Raw genomic sequence first — 16,810 nt, forward strand, 5'->3', positions numbered from 1 at the left:
AGTGAAACAAACAATAAAAATGAACAGTAAACATTACACATACAGAAGTTTCAAAACAATAAAGACATTTCAAGTGTCATATTATGTCTGTATACAGTCTCTCTCTCTCACTCTCTCTAACTTTCTCTCTCAATTCAATTAAATTCAAGGGGCTTTATTGACATGGGAAACACGTGTTAACATTGCCAAAGCAAGTGAAGTAGATAATATACAAAAGTGAAATAAACAATACAAATGAACAGGAAACATTACACATACAGAAGTTTCAAAACAATAAAGACATCTCTCTCTCTAACTTTCTCTCTCTCTAACTTAGTCTGTTAGGCCAACATGCACCACAACTGGAAGAAGTAGCCATGTGGCTACAGTTGTTAATTAAAGAACCACACCTTTAGCGGTCTGTTCGCTCTCTCTGAATAACAGTATTTATTCTATCAGTCCCTGGAGGCTTAACCAACTGTTGCCTCACTCTCACCCAGCTCTCTCTCTCTCTCTCTCTCTCTCTCTCTCTCTCTCTCTCTCTCTCAAAGTTTGGTTGAAGGATAAAAAAAAAATGTAATTCTATTATCGCGAGAGGAAAGCCAGTAAATAGTCGACCCCAAGGTGGGCGTCCTGACCACTGGCGCACAGCAGACTAGCGGAGGAGAAGCAACGGATCGGTCAGTTCCCTAACCCCCGCTCTGCAACAAGGGACTGCCTGAAAACCCACCGACGACATGGAGTATCTGACGTTTGTTGTTTTATTATGGTTTTCCTGGGTACAGTTTATTTCCAACTCAGCAGAAAGCAGTCAACAGCCATTTCCAACAGGTAAGCGGTTTAGGCTATTATTAAACTCTTCTGGTCCTATCGCCAACACGTTTTTTTTTTTTACATACTACTGAATTGAAGACGTGTTGTCTTGTTTTTGTCACTTTCTCTACTTATTAATAGTTTATCTCCTAATAAATGTGCTTATATTTTAAAATATTACTTTATTATCTTGCTATCTGTGATCAATGTTAAGAGATGTTGTATTCAGCAAATACATCATGTTACGTGAGGAAGCGCAGGTTCACCGTAACTGCGCTCGGTGTGGGAAAATGACATATCTGCTGTGTTTGCGAAGTGGAACATGGTGAAGTCAAAATTACACGGTAGCGTTATAGGACTTTCTCTCAAAGGGAGAATAAACGTCTGCAGTTTCTCACATGTTCAGCCTTAAATGAATGTTCTGGTTTAATTTATAGTGGAGCGCAATTTGTATCTCCCTATAGGAAAAGTTTTCGAATCCAAATCCAAATAACAATTGTAATCTAATATTAAGATGTAGAAAGTTACACTTTACCAGTCGCCTGTAGAAGTATTCTGTAGTTACCAACACACATACCTGTATTGGTTTCAGTGTGTTTTCTATCAGTGTGTTTTCTATCTTGATTGAATCTGTACTCACAGGTTTGCTATAATGCTGTGCTGCAAACTGAATGAGAAGGCCACCTTGTTGGAATTAGTACTAATTCTACTGAATCCTCTCTGTATGTGAGCACACCTTCTGCCTAGAGGTCTGGATCCTTATGGCACAGGCGATAGTGTATTTTCCTTTTGCCCTACCACCACGGTAATTACTGGTTCAATCCCTACTCCAGCTGCCCCAACCCTAATCTCGTCCACCAGTCGGGTAGCAATTGAGGCTGACGACAAGGACGCCATCCACCCATCGCTCCATCCTAATCGTTTGATCACAATAAGTGACCTCACAATAAGTGACCTCACAATAATCCAGTCAACACTCCATAATAAAGCAATTGTACAGAGAGGGAGTGCTAAATCACTTTCTTAGCACGGTTGTGCTGCGGTGCGGAGGCGGTTGAGCTGCGGTACGAGTTGGAGTAGAGTACCGTAGATCAGCACAGCTGTGCTAAAATAAAAAGTTATTTTACACAACCTCGAGTGTTCAATTGCTTTTCTACAACGGGTTACCAATTAAATTAAAAACCATATTTTGATCAATGTATGCATAGGATACTATTTCATCCCTCGACGAAAATATAAGCCAAGTCCCGACACATCTATGACTGCTAGCCAACCGGCTGGCCGTTCCTTCTATCGGTCAGGTTGCCAGAAACGTGACCCAGTCGTGAAATATTTTTTCGTTCTAAATGTTCCATCTCTCGCTAGCCGAATATGACTAACACGGTCACGTCAAACCGTGCAGCTAGAATGACAGCCAAGTAGCTTCATTTCATTTAGTTTGACCTGTTTTTCTGTTGATATTGCTTTGTGTATATCCATAAAAAAAAAGATATTAATTTCGACTGAGTGAGCAAAGATGTCCGTCTCGTCCTGCCACGTTAATTCTCATTAGGACAGTGAAGAAAGGGGGAATCATGTCTAGACGCTTTTTACAGAGTAGATCATGTGAATTTCATTGACCGGTTGGTCCTGATGAGCATCAATTTATCATATGAAATAGACGACAAGATGTCAATTTTTTGGGGGGGCTTCATGGGTTTCCCTTTGCTTAACAGGTTTGCGTTTTAGTATGGCTTAGACTGACGAACATGGACCCCAGTCAAGTTCAACCTGCTACTACATACAGAAGTTAGGACCTCACAGCTCAGCTGTTCAGAGAGGTAACTGGGGTATATTTCGGTGTAGCAGACTAAAGGAAACCTCCCCAGAAGAGTTATAACTTTAATGTAGTTGTCTGAAAAACTCCTTCGTTAGTAGACATGCACGTGTCACTAAATTGCTCTGTCAATTACTCTGTAATAATTTCAGTAAAACACAACTGCTTAGGAACACAGGGCTGCTTGTTAAAGCCTCTCAGCCCAGAAGCCAACTGCTTAGGAACACAGGGCTGCTTGTTAAAGCCTCTCAGCCCAGAAGCCAACTGCTTAGGAACACAGGGCTGCTTGTTAAAGCCTGTCAGCCCAGAAGCCAACTGCTTAGGAACACAGGGCTGCTTGTTAAAGCCTGTCAGCCCAGAAGCCAACTGCTTAGGAACACAGGGCTGCTTGTTAAAGCCTCTCAGCCCAGAAGCCAACTGCTTAGGAACACAGGGCTGCTTGTTAAAGCCTGTCAGCCCAGAAGCCAACTGCTTAGGAACACAGGGCTGCTTGTTAAAGCCTCAGCCCAGAAGCCAACTGCTTAAGAACACAGGGCTGCTTGTTAAAGCCTCTCAGCCCAGAAGCCAACTGCTTAGGAACACAGGGCTGCTTGTTAAAGCCTGTCAGCCCAGAAGCCAACTGCTTAGGAACACAGGGCTGCTTGTTAAAGCCTCAGCCCAGAAGCCAACTGCTTAAGAACACAGGGCTGCTTGTTAAAGCCTGTCAGCCCAGAAGCCAACTGCTTAGGAACACAGGGCTGCTTGTTAAAGCCTCTCAGCCCAGAAGCCAACTGCTTATGAACACAGGGCTGCTTGTGAAAGACCAGGGCTTTGGCTCAAAATAACAATGGAAGCCTATCAGTGCCATTTCTATAGTCTTCCACCTCTTTCAAAGGAATGGATTGAATCTGTCTGTAAACGCTGCGTGTTACAGGATAAGCATCTAAATGTTCACACTGAACTGGGCCAGGGAGACACTCTGAACCATCTAACTGTTCACACTGAACTGGGCCAGGGAGACACTGTGAACCATCTAACTGTTCACACTGAACTGGGCCAGGGAGACACTCTGAACCATCTAGCTGTTCACACTGAACTGGGCCAGGGAGACACTCTGAACCATCTAACTGTTCACACTGAACTGGGCCAGGGAGACACTCTGAACCATCTAACTGTTCACACTGAACTGGGCCAGGGAGACACTCTGAACCATCTAACTGTTCACACTGAACTGGGCCAGGGAGACACTCTGAACCATCTAACTGTTCACACTGAACTGGGCCAGGGAGACACTCTGAACCATCTAACTGTTCACACTGAACTGGGCCAGGGAGACACTCTGAACCATCTAGCCGTTCACACTGAACTGGGCCAGGGAGACACTCTGAACCATCTAACTGTTCACACTGAACTGGGCCAGGGAGACACTCTGAACCATCTAACTGTTCACACTGAACTGGGCCAGGGAGACACTCTGAACCATCTAGCTGTTCACACTGAACTGGGCCAGGGAGACACTCTGAACCATCTAGCTGTTCACACTGAACTGGGCCAGGGAGACACTCTGAACCATCTAACTGTTCACACTGAACTGGGCCAGGGAGACACTGTGAACCATCTAACTGTTCACACTGAACTGGGCCAGGGAGACACTCTGAACCATCTAACTGTTCACACTGAACTGGGCCAGGGAGACACTCTGAACCATCTAACTGTTCACACTGAACTGGGCCAGGGAGACACTCTGAACCATCTAACTGTTCACACTGAACTGGGCCAGGGAGACACTCTGAACCATCTAGCTGTTCACACTGAACTGGGCCAGGGAGACACTCTGAACCATCTAACTGTTCACACTGAACTGGGCCAGGGAGACACTCTGAACCATCTAACTGTTCACACTGAACTGGGCCAGGGAGACACTCTGAACCATCTAGCTGTTCACACTGAACTGGGCCAGGGAGACACTCTGAACCATCTAACTGTTCACACTGAACTGGGCCAGGGAGACACTCTGAACCATCTAGCTGTTCACACTGAACTGGGCCAGGGAGTCACTCTGAACCATCTAAATGTTCACACTGAACTGGGCCAGGGAGACACTCTGAACCATCTAACTGTTCACACTGAACTGGGCCAGGGAGACACTCTGAACCATCTAGCTGTTCACACTGAACTGGGCCAGGGAGACACTCTGAACCATCTAACTGTTCACACTGAACTGGGCCAGGGAGACACTCTGAACCATCTAACTGTTCACACTGAACTGGGCCAGGGAGACACTGTGAACCATCTAGCTGTTCACACTGAACTGGGCCAGGGAGACACTCTGAACCATCTAACTGTTCACACTGAACTGGGCCAGGGAGACACTCTGAACCATCTAACTGTTCACACTGAACTGGGCCAGGGAGACACTCTGAACCATCTAACTGTTCACACTGAACTGGGCCAGGGAGACACTGTGAACCATCAAGCTGTTCACACTGAACTGGGCCAGGGAGACACTCTGAACCATCTAACTGTTCACACTGAACTGGGCCAGGGAGACACTGTGAACCATCTAACTGTTCACACTGAACTGGGCCAGGGAGACACTGTGAACCATCTAACTGTTCACACTGAACTGGGCCAGGGAGACACTCTGAACCATCTAACTGTTCACACTGAACTGGGCCAGGGAGACACTGTGAACCATCTAGCTGTTCACACTGAACTGGGCCAGGGAGACACTCTGAACCATCTAACTGTTCACACTGAACTGGGCCAGGGAGACACTCTGAAACATTTAACGTGTGGCTCACAATCTCCACATCAAACAGCCTCTGTCACTATTTAAAGATGTCTTTACGAGGGAATTAAAACTCTTTATGAGCCTCTATCAACACTTGGCTGCAAGCGATGAAGAAGCTGACTGGCCTTTATTTTGACTTAAACTTTCAACAAAGCTGAATGTGTTCATCTGAGATTTTCACTTTCATTGACAAAGAAAGAGTTTTTAGTTTTATATTAACAAGGAAGTCAATCTGTCCTCTATGTACTCTCTGTCCTCTATGTACTCTCTGTCCTCTATATACTCTCTGTCCTCTATATACTCTCTGTCCTCTATATACTCTCTGTCCTCTATATACTCTCTGTCCTCTATATACTCTCTGTCCTCTATATACTCTCTGTCCTCTATATACTCTGTGTCCTCTCTGTCCTCTATATATATATATATATATATATATCCCATTTAGCAGACGCTTTTGTCCAAAGCGACTTACAAGTCGGCTGGGGCCACTACTTTTTTACATATGGGTGGTCCCAGCGGGAATCGAACCCACGACGCTTGGCGTTCCAAGCGCCATTCTCTACCGACTGAGCCACACAGGACCCGGATACTCTCAGGATACTCTCTGTCCTCTATATACTCTCTGTCCTCTATATACTCTCTGTCCTCTGTGTCCTCTCTGTCCTCTATATACTCTCTGTCCTCTATATACTCGCTGTCCTCTATATACTCTCTGTCCTCTGTGTCCTCTCTGTCCTCTATATACTTCTGTCCTCTATGTACTCTCTGTCCTCTATATACTCTCTGTCCTCTATATACCCTCTGTCCTCTATGTACTCTCTGTCCTCTATATACTCTCTGTCCTCTATATACTCTCTGTCCTCTATATACTCCCTGTCCTCTATATACTCTCTGTCCTCTATATACTCTCTGTCCTCTATATACTCTCTGTCCTCTATATACTCTCTGTCCTCTATATACTCTCTGTCCTCTATATACTCTCTGTCCTCTATGTACTCTCTGTCCTCTATATACTCTCTGTCCTCTATATACTCTCTGTCCTCTATATACTCTCTGTCCTCTATATACTCTCTGTCCTCTATGTACTCTCTGTCCTCTATATACTCTCTGTCCTCTGTGTCCTCTCTGTCCTCTATATACTCTCTGTCCTCTATATACTCTCTGTCCTCTATATACTCTCTGTCCTCTATATACTCTCTGTCCTCTATACACTCTCTGTCCTCTATACACTCTCTGTCCTCTATATACTCTCTGTCCTCTATATACTCTCTGTCCTCTATATACTCTCTGTCCTCTATGTACTCTCTGTCCTCTATATACTCTCTGTCCTCTATGTACTCTCTGTCCTCTATATACTCTCTGTCCTCTATATACTCTCTGTCCTCTATGTACTCTCTGTCCTCTATATACTCTCTGTCCTCTATATACTCTCTGTCCTCTATATACTCTCTGTCCTCTATATACTCTCTGTCCTCTATATACTCTCTGTCCTCTATATACTCTCTGTCCTCTATATACTCTCTGTCCTCTATGTACTCTCTGTCCTCTATATACTCTCTGTCCTCTATGTACTCTCTGTCCTCTATATACTCTCTGTCCTCTATATACTCTCTGTCCTCTATGTACTCTCTGTCCTCTATATACTCTCTGTCCTCTATATACTCTCTGTCCTCTATATACTCTCTGTCCTCTATATACTCTCTGTCCTCTATATACTCTCTGTCCTCTATATACTCTCTGTCCTCTATATACTCTCTGTCCTCTATATACTCTGTGTCCTCTCTGTCCTCTATATACTCTCTGTCCTCTATATACTCTCTGTCCTCTATATACTCTCTGTCCTCTGTGTCCTCTCTGTCCTCTATATACTCTCTGTCCTCTATATACTCGCTGTCCTCTATATACTCTCTGTCCTCTGTGTCCTCTCTGTCCTCTATATACTTCTGTCCTCTATGTACTCTCTGTCCTCTATGTACTCTCTGTCCTCTATATACTCTCTGTCCTCTATATACTCTCTGTCCTCTATATACTCTCTGTCCTCTATATACTCTCTGTCCTCTATGTACTCTCTGTCCTCTATATACTCTCTGTCCTCTATGTACTCTCTGTCCTCTATATACTCTCTGTCCTCTATATACTCTCTGTCCTCTATGTACTCTCTGTCCTCTATATACTCTCTGTCCTCTATATACTCTCTGTCCTCTATATACTCTCTGTCCTCTATATACTCTCTGTCCTCTATATACTCTCTGTCCTCTATATACTCTCTGTCCTCTCTGTCCTCTCTGTCCTCTATATAATCTCTGTCCTGTTTGACACTTTGTGATTTAGATTACAGAATGAACCGGTGTCTGGTGTGTGTTGACATGTTTAACCTTTTGATTGAGTGGTGTAGTGGACTAGTGGTGTAGTGGACTAGTGGTGTAGTGGACTAGTGGTGTAGTGGACTAGTGGTGTAGTGGACTAGTGGTGTAGTGGACTAGTGGTGTAGTGGATTAGTGGTGTAGTGGACTAGTGGTGTAGTGGAATAGTGGTGTAGTGGACTAGTGGTGTAGTGGACTAGTGGTGTAGTGGACTAGTGGTGTAGTGGACTAGTGGTGTAGTGGACACAGTGTGTTTCTTGGTAGTCTTAAACAAATCTAATGTGAAACACATGTACACACCTCACACACATGGTTATGGACATTAATGAAGAAGACACATGTACTATGTCAGATAGAGAGTTGGCATTTATTACATTTTGAGTTTTCATCCCAATATTACACTTTAATATATAACAAAACAGATTATTTATTGTTTTGTAATAGGTAGAGAGGCAGAGAGGGAGAGATGTGCTTGGGCATCTGGTGTTGAAATTCAACCACAGAGTAGACTGAGTTTTCTTTTCTCTTAAATGTTCTCAGCAACGTGGACTTCAGAGACCGTAAAGCTTCAGTGTTTTAAATCTGGGAAAGCATAAACCATAATAGGTTAAAATGGAGCTGCTTAACTTTCATTGCTGTGAGTTCTGGGTGTTTACATTAATGATTGGACCAGACTGTAGCAACCACTAGCTTCTAGAAACTTCTCTGTGAAACTCCTTCCCATTGGTCAAGATGACGACACAAAGTGGGAAGTTTATCCCCTATCCTGGTGCCTTTCAGTGTTTTTATGACAGAGTTTGTTTGTAATCCAGTTTTAAACATTCCACTACATAGCTGGAGGGTGTCTCAGTGTAGATGTCTGTGGGTCGTCGGGTTAGCAGCTGTCGGTTTCTGAGCTTCTGGCTTTCCTCAACCGTCACACAGGAAAGCTGAGAGGCAGACTAACTCTGTACCACGGCTGTGTCCTAACTGGTACACTATCCCCCATGGGTCCTGGACAACAGTAGTATGCAGGGTGTCAGTTCGGACGAGACCTCGGTGACATTATGAGGACCTTCTATGAACATTTTCACACGGAGAAAAAGGAAACTCCACCTTAGATGGTAGATACCCATACATTATATGGTACATAAAGCCACCCATACATGGTATGGTACATAAAGCCACCCATACATGATATGGTACATAAAGACTGGGCTGTAATACCAGATACCCATACATTCTATGTCACATAAAGATACCATACAATATATGGTACATATAACTACCCATAGATTGTACGGTACATACATCTACCCATACAGTATATGGTACATACAGATGCCCATACATTATATGGTACATACGTATACCCATACATGCTATGGTAGATAAAGACTAGGCTGTAATACCAGCCACCAATACATTATATGAGGCATAATGCTACCCATACATTATATGGTACATACATATACCCATACATTGTATGGTACATACAGATACCCATACATTGCATGGTACATAAAGCTACCCATACATTCTATGGTACATAAAGATACCCATACATTCTATGGTATATAAATACTGGGCTGTAGTACCAGCCACCCGTACATTCTATGGTACATAAAGACTGGGCTGTAATAGCAGCCTCCCATACATTCTATGGTATATAAAGACTGGGCTGTAATACCAGATACCCATACATTCTATGGTATATAAAGACTGGGCTGTAATACCAGACACTCATACATTCTATGGTACATAAAGATACCCATACATTCTATGGTATATAAAGACTGGGCTGTAAAACCAGCCACCCATAAATTCTATGGTACATAAAGATACACATACATTCTATGGTATATAACGACTGAGCTGTAATACCAGCCAACCATACATTCTATGGTACATAAAGATACCCATACATTCTATGGTATATACAGACTGGGCTGTAATACCAGATACCCATGCATTCTATGGTATATAAAGACTGGGCTGTAATACCAGACACCCATACATTCTATGGTACATAAAGATACCCATACATTCTATGGTATTTAACAACTGGGCTGTAATACCAGCCACCCATACATTCTATGGTATATAAAGAATTGGCTGTAATACCAGAAACCCGTACATTCTATGGTACATACAGATACTCATACATTCAATGGTACATAAAGATACCCATACATTCTATGGTATATAAAGACTGGGCTGTAATACCAGCCACCCATACATTCTATGGTATATAAAGGCTGGGCTGTAATACCAGCCACCCATACATTCTATGGTACATAAAGATACACATACATTCTATGGTATTTAAAGACTGGGCTGTAATACCAGCCACCCATACATTCTATGGTATATAAAGAATTGGCTGTAATACCAGAAACCCGTACATTCTATGGTACATACAGATACTCATACATTCAATGGTACATAAAGATACCCATACATTCTATGGTATATAAAGACTGGGCTGTAATACCAGCCACCCATACATTCTATGGTATATAAAGGCTGGGCTGTAATACCAGCCACCCATACGTTCTATGGTACATAAAGGTACACATACATTCTATGGTATATAAAGACTGGGCTGTAATACCAGCCACCCATACATTCTATGGTACATAAAGATACCCATACATTCTATGGTATATAAAGACTGGGCTGTAATACCAGCCACCCATACATTCTATGGTATATAAAGAATGGGCTGTAATACCAGAAACCCATACGTTCTATGGTACATACAGATACTCATACATTCAATGGTACATAAAGATACCCATACATTCTATGGTGTATAAAGACTGGGCTGTAATACCAGCCACCCATACATTCTATGGTATATAAAGACTGGGCTGTAATACCATCCACCCATACATTCTATGGTACATAAAGATACTCATACATTCTATGGTATATACAGACTGGGCTGTAATACCAGATACCCATACATTCTATGGTATATAACGACTGGGCTGTAATACCAGCCAACCATACATTCTATGGTACATAAAGATACCCATACATTCTATGGTATATAAAGACTGGGCTGTAATACCAGCCACCCATACATTATATGGTACATAAAGATACCCATACATTCTATGGTATATAAAGACTGGGCTGTAATACCAGCCACCCATACATTCTATGGTACATAAAGATACCCATACATTCTATGGTATATACAGACTGGGCTGTAATACCAGATACCCATACATTCTATGGTATATAACGACTGGGCTGTAATACCAGCCAACCATACATTCTATGGTACATAAAGATACCCATACATTCTATGGTATATAAAGACTGGGCTGTAATACCAGCCACCCATACATTATATGGTACATAAAGATACCCATACATTCTATGGTATATAAAGACTGGGCTGTAATACCAGCCACCCATACATTCTATGGTACATAAAGATACCCATACATTCTATGGTATATACAGACTGGGCTGTAATACCAGATACCCATACATTCTATGGTATATAAAGACTGGGCTGTAATACCAGCCACCCATACATTCTATGGTACATAAAGATACCCATACATTCTATGGTATATAATGACTGGGCTGTAATACCAGCCACCCATACATTCTATGGTACATAAAGATACCCATACATTCTATGGTGTATACAGACTGGGCAGTAATACCAGCCACCCATACATTATATGGTACATAAAGATACCCATACATTCTATGGTATATAAAGACTGGGCTGTAATACCAGCCACCCATACATTCTATGGTGTATACAGACTGGGCAGTAATACCAGCCACCCATACATTATATGGTACATAAAGATACCCATACATTCTATGGTATATAAAGACTGGTCTGTAATACCAGCCACCCATACATTCTATGGTATATAAAGACTGGGCTGAAATACCAGCCACCCATACATTCTATGGTATATAAAGACTGGGCTGTAATACCAGCCACCCATACATTCTATGGTGTATACAGACTGGGCTGTAATACCAGCCACCCATACATTCTATGGTGTATACAGACTGGGCTGTAATAATAAACCTAGCTAGCAGGCCAAGCCTGCAATTGGTCTTCTTGGAACATTGGCACATATCACCACAACCAAGCATCCTTGTCTGTAAACAGATGTGTGTGACCTCTTTTTCCTCTTTCTCCTATTCCTTCTTCTTCCTCTTCCTTATCCTCTTCTTCAACTTCTCTACTTCCTAATATATAATATAATAATATATCCCATTTAGCAGACGCTTTTGTCCAAAGCGACTTACAAGTCGGCTGGGGCCACTACTTTTACATATGGGTGGTCCCAGCGGGAATCGAACCCACGACGCTTGGTGTTGCAAGCGCCATGCTCTACCGACTGAGCCACACAGGACCCTCTTTCTCTTCATTCTCTTCCTCTTCCTTCTCCTCTTCATCCTGTTTCTCATCTTCCTCCTTCTCCACTTCTCTTCTTCCTCCTCATCATCTTATCTCTCATCTTCCTCCTTCTCCACTTCCTCTTCCTTCTCCTCATCTTCCACTTCCTTTTCCTCTTCCACTTCCTTTTCCTCTTCCATGTCATATTCCTCATCTACTTCAATTTCCTCTTCCTTCTCCTCCTCCTCTTCCTCTTCCTCCTCTTCCATTTCCTTCTCCACTTCCTCTTCATCTTCCTTCTCCCTTTCTCCTGTTCATAGTTTCTAGTCCCTTAGTGTCTCTCCTTTCATTCCCCTGTCCTTCTCCTGTCCTCCTCTCATTCCCCTGTCATTCTCCTCCTATTTCTCCTCTCCTCCTCTCATCCCCCTGTCTTTCTCCCCTCCTCCTCTCATCCCCCTGTCCTTCTCCTCTCCTCCTCTCATTCCCCTGTCCTTCTCCTCTCCTCCTCTCCTCCCCCTGTCCTTCAACTCTCCTCCTCTCATTCCCCTGCATTTCCATGCTTTCTTTGAGGCAAGCAACTCTGAACCATGCGTGAGTGCACCAGCTGTTCTGGACGATTGTGTGATCACGCTCTCCATAACCGATGTGAGTAAGACCTTTAACAGGATAACATTCACAAGCTCGCAGGGCCAGACGGATTATCAAGAAATGTACACAGAGCATACGCTAATCAGCTGGCAAGTTTCTTCACTGACATTTTCAACCAATGCGCCGAATACAACCTTACAGTGAAATGCTTACTTACAGGCTCTAACCAATGGTGCCAAAAAAAGGTATGTGTGTGTGTGTTTGTGAGTGTGTGTGTGTGTGTGTGTGTACGTAAGTAAAGAAATAAACCAACAGTAGAAAGACATTTGAAAAAAGAGTAGCAAGGCTACATACAGACACCTGTTAGTCAGGCTTAAAGAGGTAGTATGTACATGTCGGTATTGTTAAAGTGACTGTGCATATATGATGAACAGAGAGTAGCAGTAGCGTAACGAGGAGTTGGCGGGTGGTGGGTGGGACAGAATGCAGATAACCCGGTTAGCCAATGTGCGGGAGCACTGGTTGGTCAGGTCAATTTAGATACTATCTACATGAATGTATAGTTAAAGTGACTATGCATATAAGATAAACAGAGAGTAGCAGCAGAGGAGTTGGCGGGTGGTGGGTGGGACAGAATGCAGATAACCCGGTTAGCCAATGTGCGGGTAGCCAATGTGCGGGAGCACTGGTTGGTCAGGTCAATTTAGATACTATCTACATGAATGTATAGTTAAAGTGACATATAAAATAAACATAGAGTAGCAGCAGCGTAAAAGTGCCAGCATGTTCATTGACTACAGCTCAGGGTTCAACACCATAGTACCCTTGAAGCTCATTACGGAACTAAGGACCCCGGGACTAAACACCTCCATCTGCAACTTGATCCGGGACTTCCTGATGTGCCGTCCCTAGTTGGTGAGGGTAGGCACCAACACATCCGTCACACTCACCCTCAACACGGGGCCCCTCAGGGGTGAATGCTTTTAGGCCCCTCCTGTACTCCCTGTTCACCCACGACTGTGTGGCCGCGCCCGACTCCAATACCATCATTAAGTTTGAACCCACTCCACTACAGCCCTGTCAATATGAACGGTTAGTTTGCCGACTGCGGTAGACATGATCACGGATGATGATGAGACAGCCTATATGGAGGAGTTCAGAGGCCTGGCAGTGTGGCGCCAGGACAAAAACCTCTCCCTCAACATCACCAAGACAAAGGAGCTGATCGTGGACTATAGGAAACGGAAGTGTGACTATGCCCCCATTCATATTGACAGGGCTGTAGTGGAGTGGGTTCAAGAGCATCAAGTTCCTCTGTATCCACATCACTGTCATCTATCATGGTCCAAACACACCAAGACAGTTGTGAGGAGGGCCTCTTTCCCCTCAGGCGGCTGAACATATTTTGGCATGTGTCCTCAGATCCTCAAAGTTCTGAAGCTGCACCACCATCACAGGTTGGTATGGCAACTGTTTGGCCTCTGACCGCAAGGCGCTACAATGGGTAGTAGAGGTCTTCATGGATTCACCTGAACTGAAATACCGGAGACTACCGGAGACTAACGGAGACTAACAGAGACTACTGGAGACTACTGTAGACTCGATTTGGGAGCCGGTCTAGATCCAGAATTCTAAGTAATGTCTGGGTCGGATCTGATGTCATTGGGTCGGATCTGATGTCATTGGGTCGGATCTGATGTCATTGGGTCGGATCTGATGTCTTTGGGTCGGATCTGATGTCTTTGGGTCGGATCTGATGTCTTTGGGTCGGATCTGATGTCTTTGGGTCGGATCTGATATCATTGGGTTGGATCTGATGTCTTTGGGTCGGATCTGATGTCTTTGGGTCGGATCTGATGTCTTTGGGTCGGATCTGATGTCATTGGGTCGGATCTGAGGAATCTGAGGCACTTGGCAGCTTGGCAGCCGAGAGTCAGCGTAGAATCCGTGTGGAAACACTGAGGCCCAGGGGAGCTGGATGGTGAACTCTCAACGGAGAAGCAACGTTTAAGGGACCAGAGGAAAAACGTTTGAGGAACCAGAGGGAAAACGTTTAAGGAACCCAGAGGGAAAACGTTTAAGGAACCAGAGGGAAAACTTTTAAGGAACCCAGAGGGAAAACGTTTAAGGAACCAGAGGGAAAACGTTTAAGGAACCGGAGGGAAAACGTTTGAGGAACCTGAGGGAAAACGTTTAAGGAACCAGAGGGAAAAAGTTTGAGGAACCAGAGGGAAAACGTTTAAGGAACCAGAGGGAAAACGTTTGAGGAACCAGAGGGAAAACGTTTGAGGAACCAGAGGGAAAACGTTTGAGGGACCAGAGGAAAAACGTTTGAGGAACCAGAGGGAAAACGTTTAAGGAACCCAGAGGGAAAACGTTTAAGGAACCAGAGGGAAAACTTTTAAGGAACCCAGAGGGAAAACGTTTAAGGAACCAGAGGGAAAACGTTTAAGGAACCGGAGGGAAAACGTTTGAGGAACCTGAGGGAAAACGTTTAAGGAACCAGAGGGAAAAAGTTTGAGGAACCAGAGGGAAAACGTTTAAGGAACCAGAGGGAAAACGTTTGAGGAACCCAGAGGGAAAATGTTTAAGGAACCCAGAGGGAAAACGTTTGAGGAACCAGAGGGAAAACGTTTAAGGAACCAGAGGGAAAACGTTTGAGGAACCAGAGGGAAAACGTTTGAGGAACCAGAGGGAAAACGTTTGAGGAACCAGAGGGAAAACGTTTGAGGAACCAGAGAGAAAACGTTTAAGGAACCCAGAGGGAAAACGTTTAAGGAACCAGAGGGAAAACTTTTAAGGAACCCAGAGGGAAAACGTTTAAGGAACCAGAGGGAAAACATTTAAGGAACCAGAGGGAAAATGTTTGAGGAACCCAGAGGGAAAACGTTTAAGGAACACAGAGGGAAAACGTTTGAGGAACCAGAGGGAAAACGTTTAAGGAACCCAGAGGGAAAACGTTTGAGGAACCAGAGGGAAAACGTTTAAGGAACCAGAGGGAAAACGTTTGAGGAACCAGAGGGAAAACGTTTGAGGAACAGAGGGAAAACGTTTGAGGAACCAGAGGGAAAACGTTTGAGGAACCAGAGGGAAAACGTTTGAGGAACCAGAGGGAAAACGTTTGAGGAACCAGAGGGAAAACGTTTGAGGAACCAGGGGGAAAACATTTAAGGAACCCAGAGGGAAACCAAATTAGCTGGGAAGTTTCTTTCACTGAGGCAACAGAGTGATGTGTAGAGTAAACAACTCTCTAAGTTGACAAGTAGCCATGGCTTATTTTACTGGCCGACAGAGGTTGTTCCATTGACTAATGACATCACAATGATTCACTAATGAAGTGCGGTGATTTGTCTTTCAATTTCCCGGTTACACGGATCCCAGCAGGGTTACAATTTCTACCGTCAGCGGGGGAAATAATGTCTACCACATATGGACCATCCGACCCACACATTAGGTTCTATTTCTCTGGTCTCACCACGGTATTTCCCTTAACTACGAGCCTGACAACTGTTGGACCTAGCGTTGCTATGGTAACACGGGTCTGTGACTCACACAGGAATGGCTACCGTAATTGTCGTCATTACGACTGACAGGAATACTACATGGAATCGACCCGTTGGATGTTCCTTCTCTTTTTCCACCTCGTAATAGTTTTTTTAAGAGCTGGGAAAAATAAATGAGAGACTGGGTTTTGGTCTGGGTCTCGGGCAGCTGACGGGTTAGCCGACAGAAACCTGGCAAAAACTTTGTAACTGTTGATTTCATGCTGCATTCTACGGTTCAGGTCTTTATGGGTTGGTTAGGGACGTGTAATCCACATCACAGTACCCCTTCCGTGGTCACAGCCCAGCCTGCCGATGATGTGTTACAAGGTAGCGTGGATTATGGCACATCATGGAAGGAAGCTTTCGAAGGCCCACAACATGGAAGGAAGCTTTCGAAGGCCCACAACGTGGAAGGAAGCTTTCCACAACAAGGAGTGTTCTATTTTTAGTCGTGAACAGCCGAAATGATTACTAACAAACTCCCAGCATGCAATCCTTCGTTTCCTCTGATTGGTTTCCTCTGAGATGATATTCCTGTGGCTGTAAATGGGAACATATGGAGCCTTCACT

The 16,810-nt window shown here is 44.0% G+C and overlaps 1 protein-coding gene and 1 non-coding gene across 3 annotated transcripts in view; one reads left to right on the forward strand and one right to left on the reverse strand.

Moving 5' to 3' along the window:
- Window positions 1–578: 578 nt before the first annotated feature.
- Window positions 579–16,810, forward strand: part of plod2 (procollagen-lysine, 2-oxoglutarate 5-dioxygenase 2) — a 128,338-nt gene continuing 112,106 nt past the window's right edge. For both annotated transcript variants that reach the window (XM_064949681.1, XM_064949682.1), the window contains exon 1: window positions 579–810. In XM_064949681.1, coding sequence (XP_064805753.1) covers window positions 717–810 — 94 coding nt within the window. In that variant the 5' untranslated portion in view covers window positions 579–716. The remainder of the gene's footprint in view (window positions 811–16,810) is intronic.
- Window positions 5,889–5,964, reverse strand: trnap-ugg (transfer RNA proline (anticodon UGG)). The gene has a single exon. It is a non-coding gene; the product is annotated as a tRNA-Pro (tRNA).

The sequence above is a fragment of the Oncorhynchus masou genome, chromosome 30 (assembly GCF_036934945.1).
Source record: "Oncorhynchus masou masou isolate Uvic2021 chromosome 30, UVic_Omas_1.1, whole genome shotgun sequence".
NCBI lineage: Eukaryota > Metazoa > Chordata > Actinopteri > Salmoniformes > Salmonidae > Oncorhynchus > Oncorhynchus masou.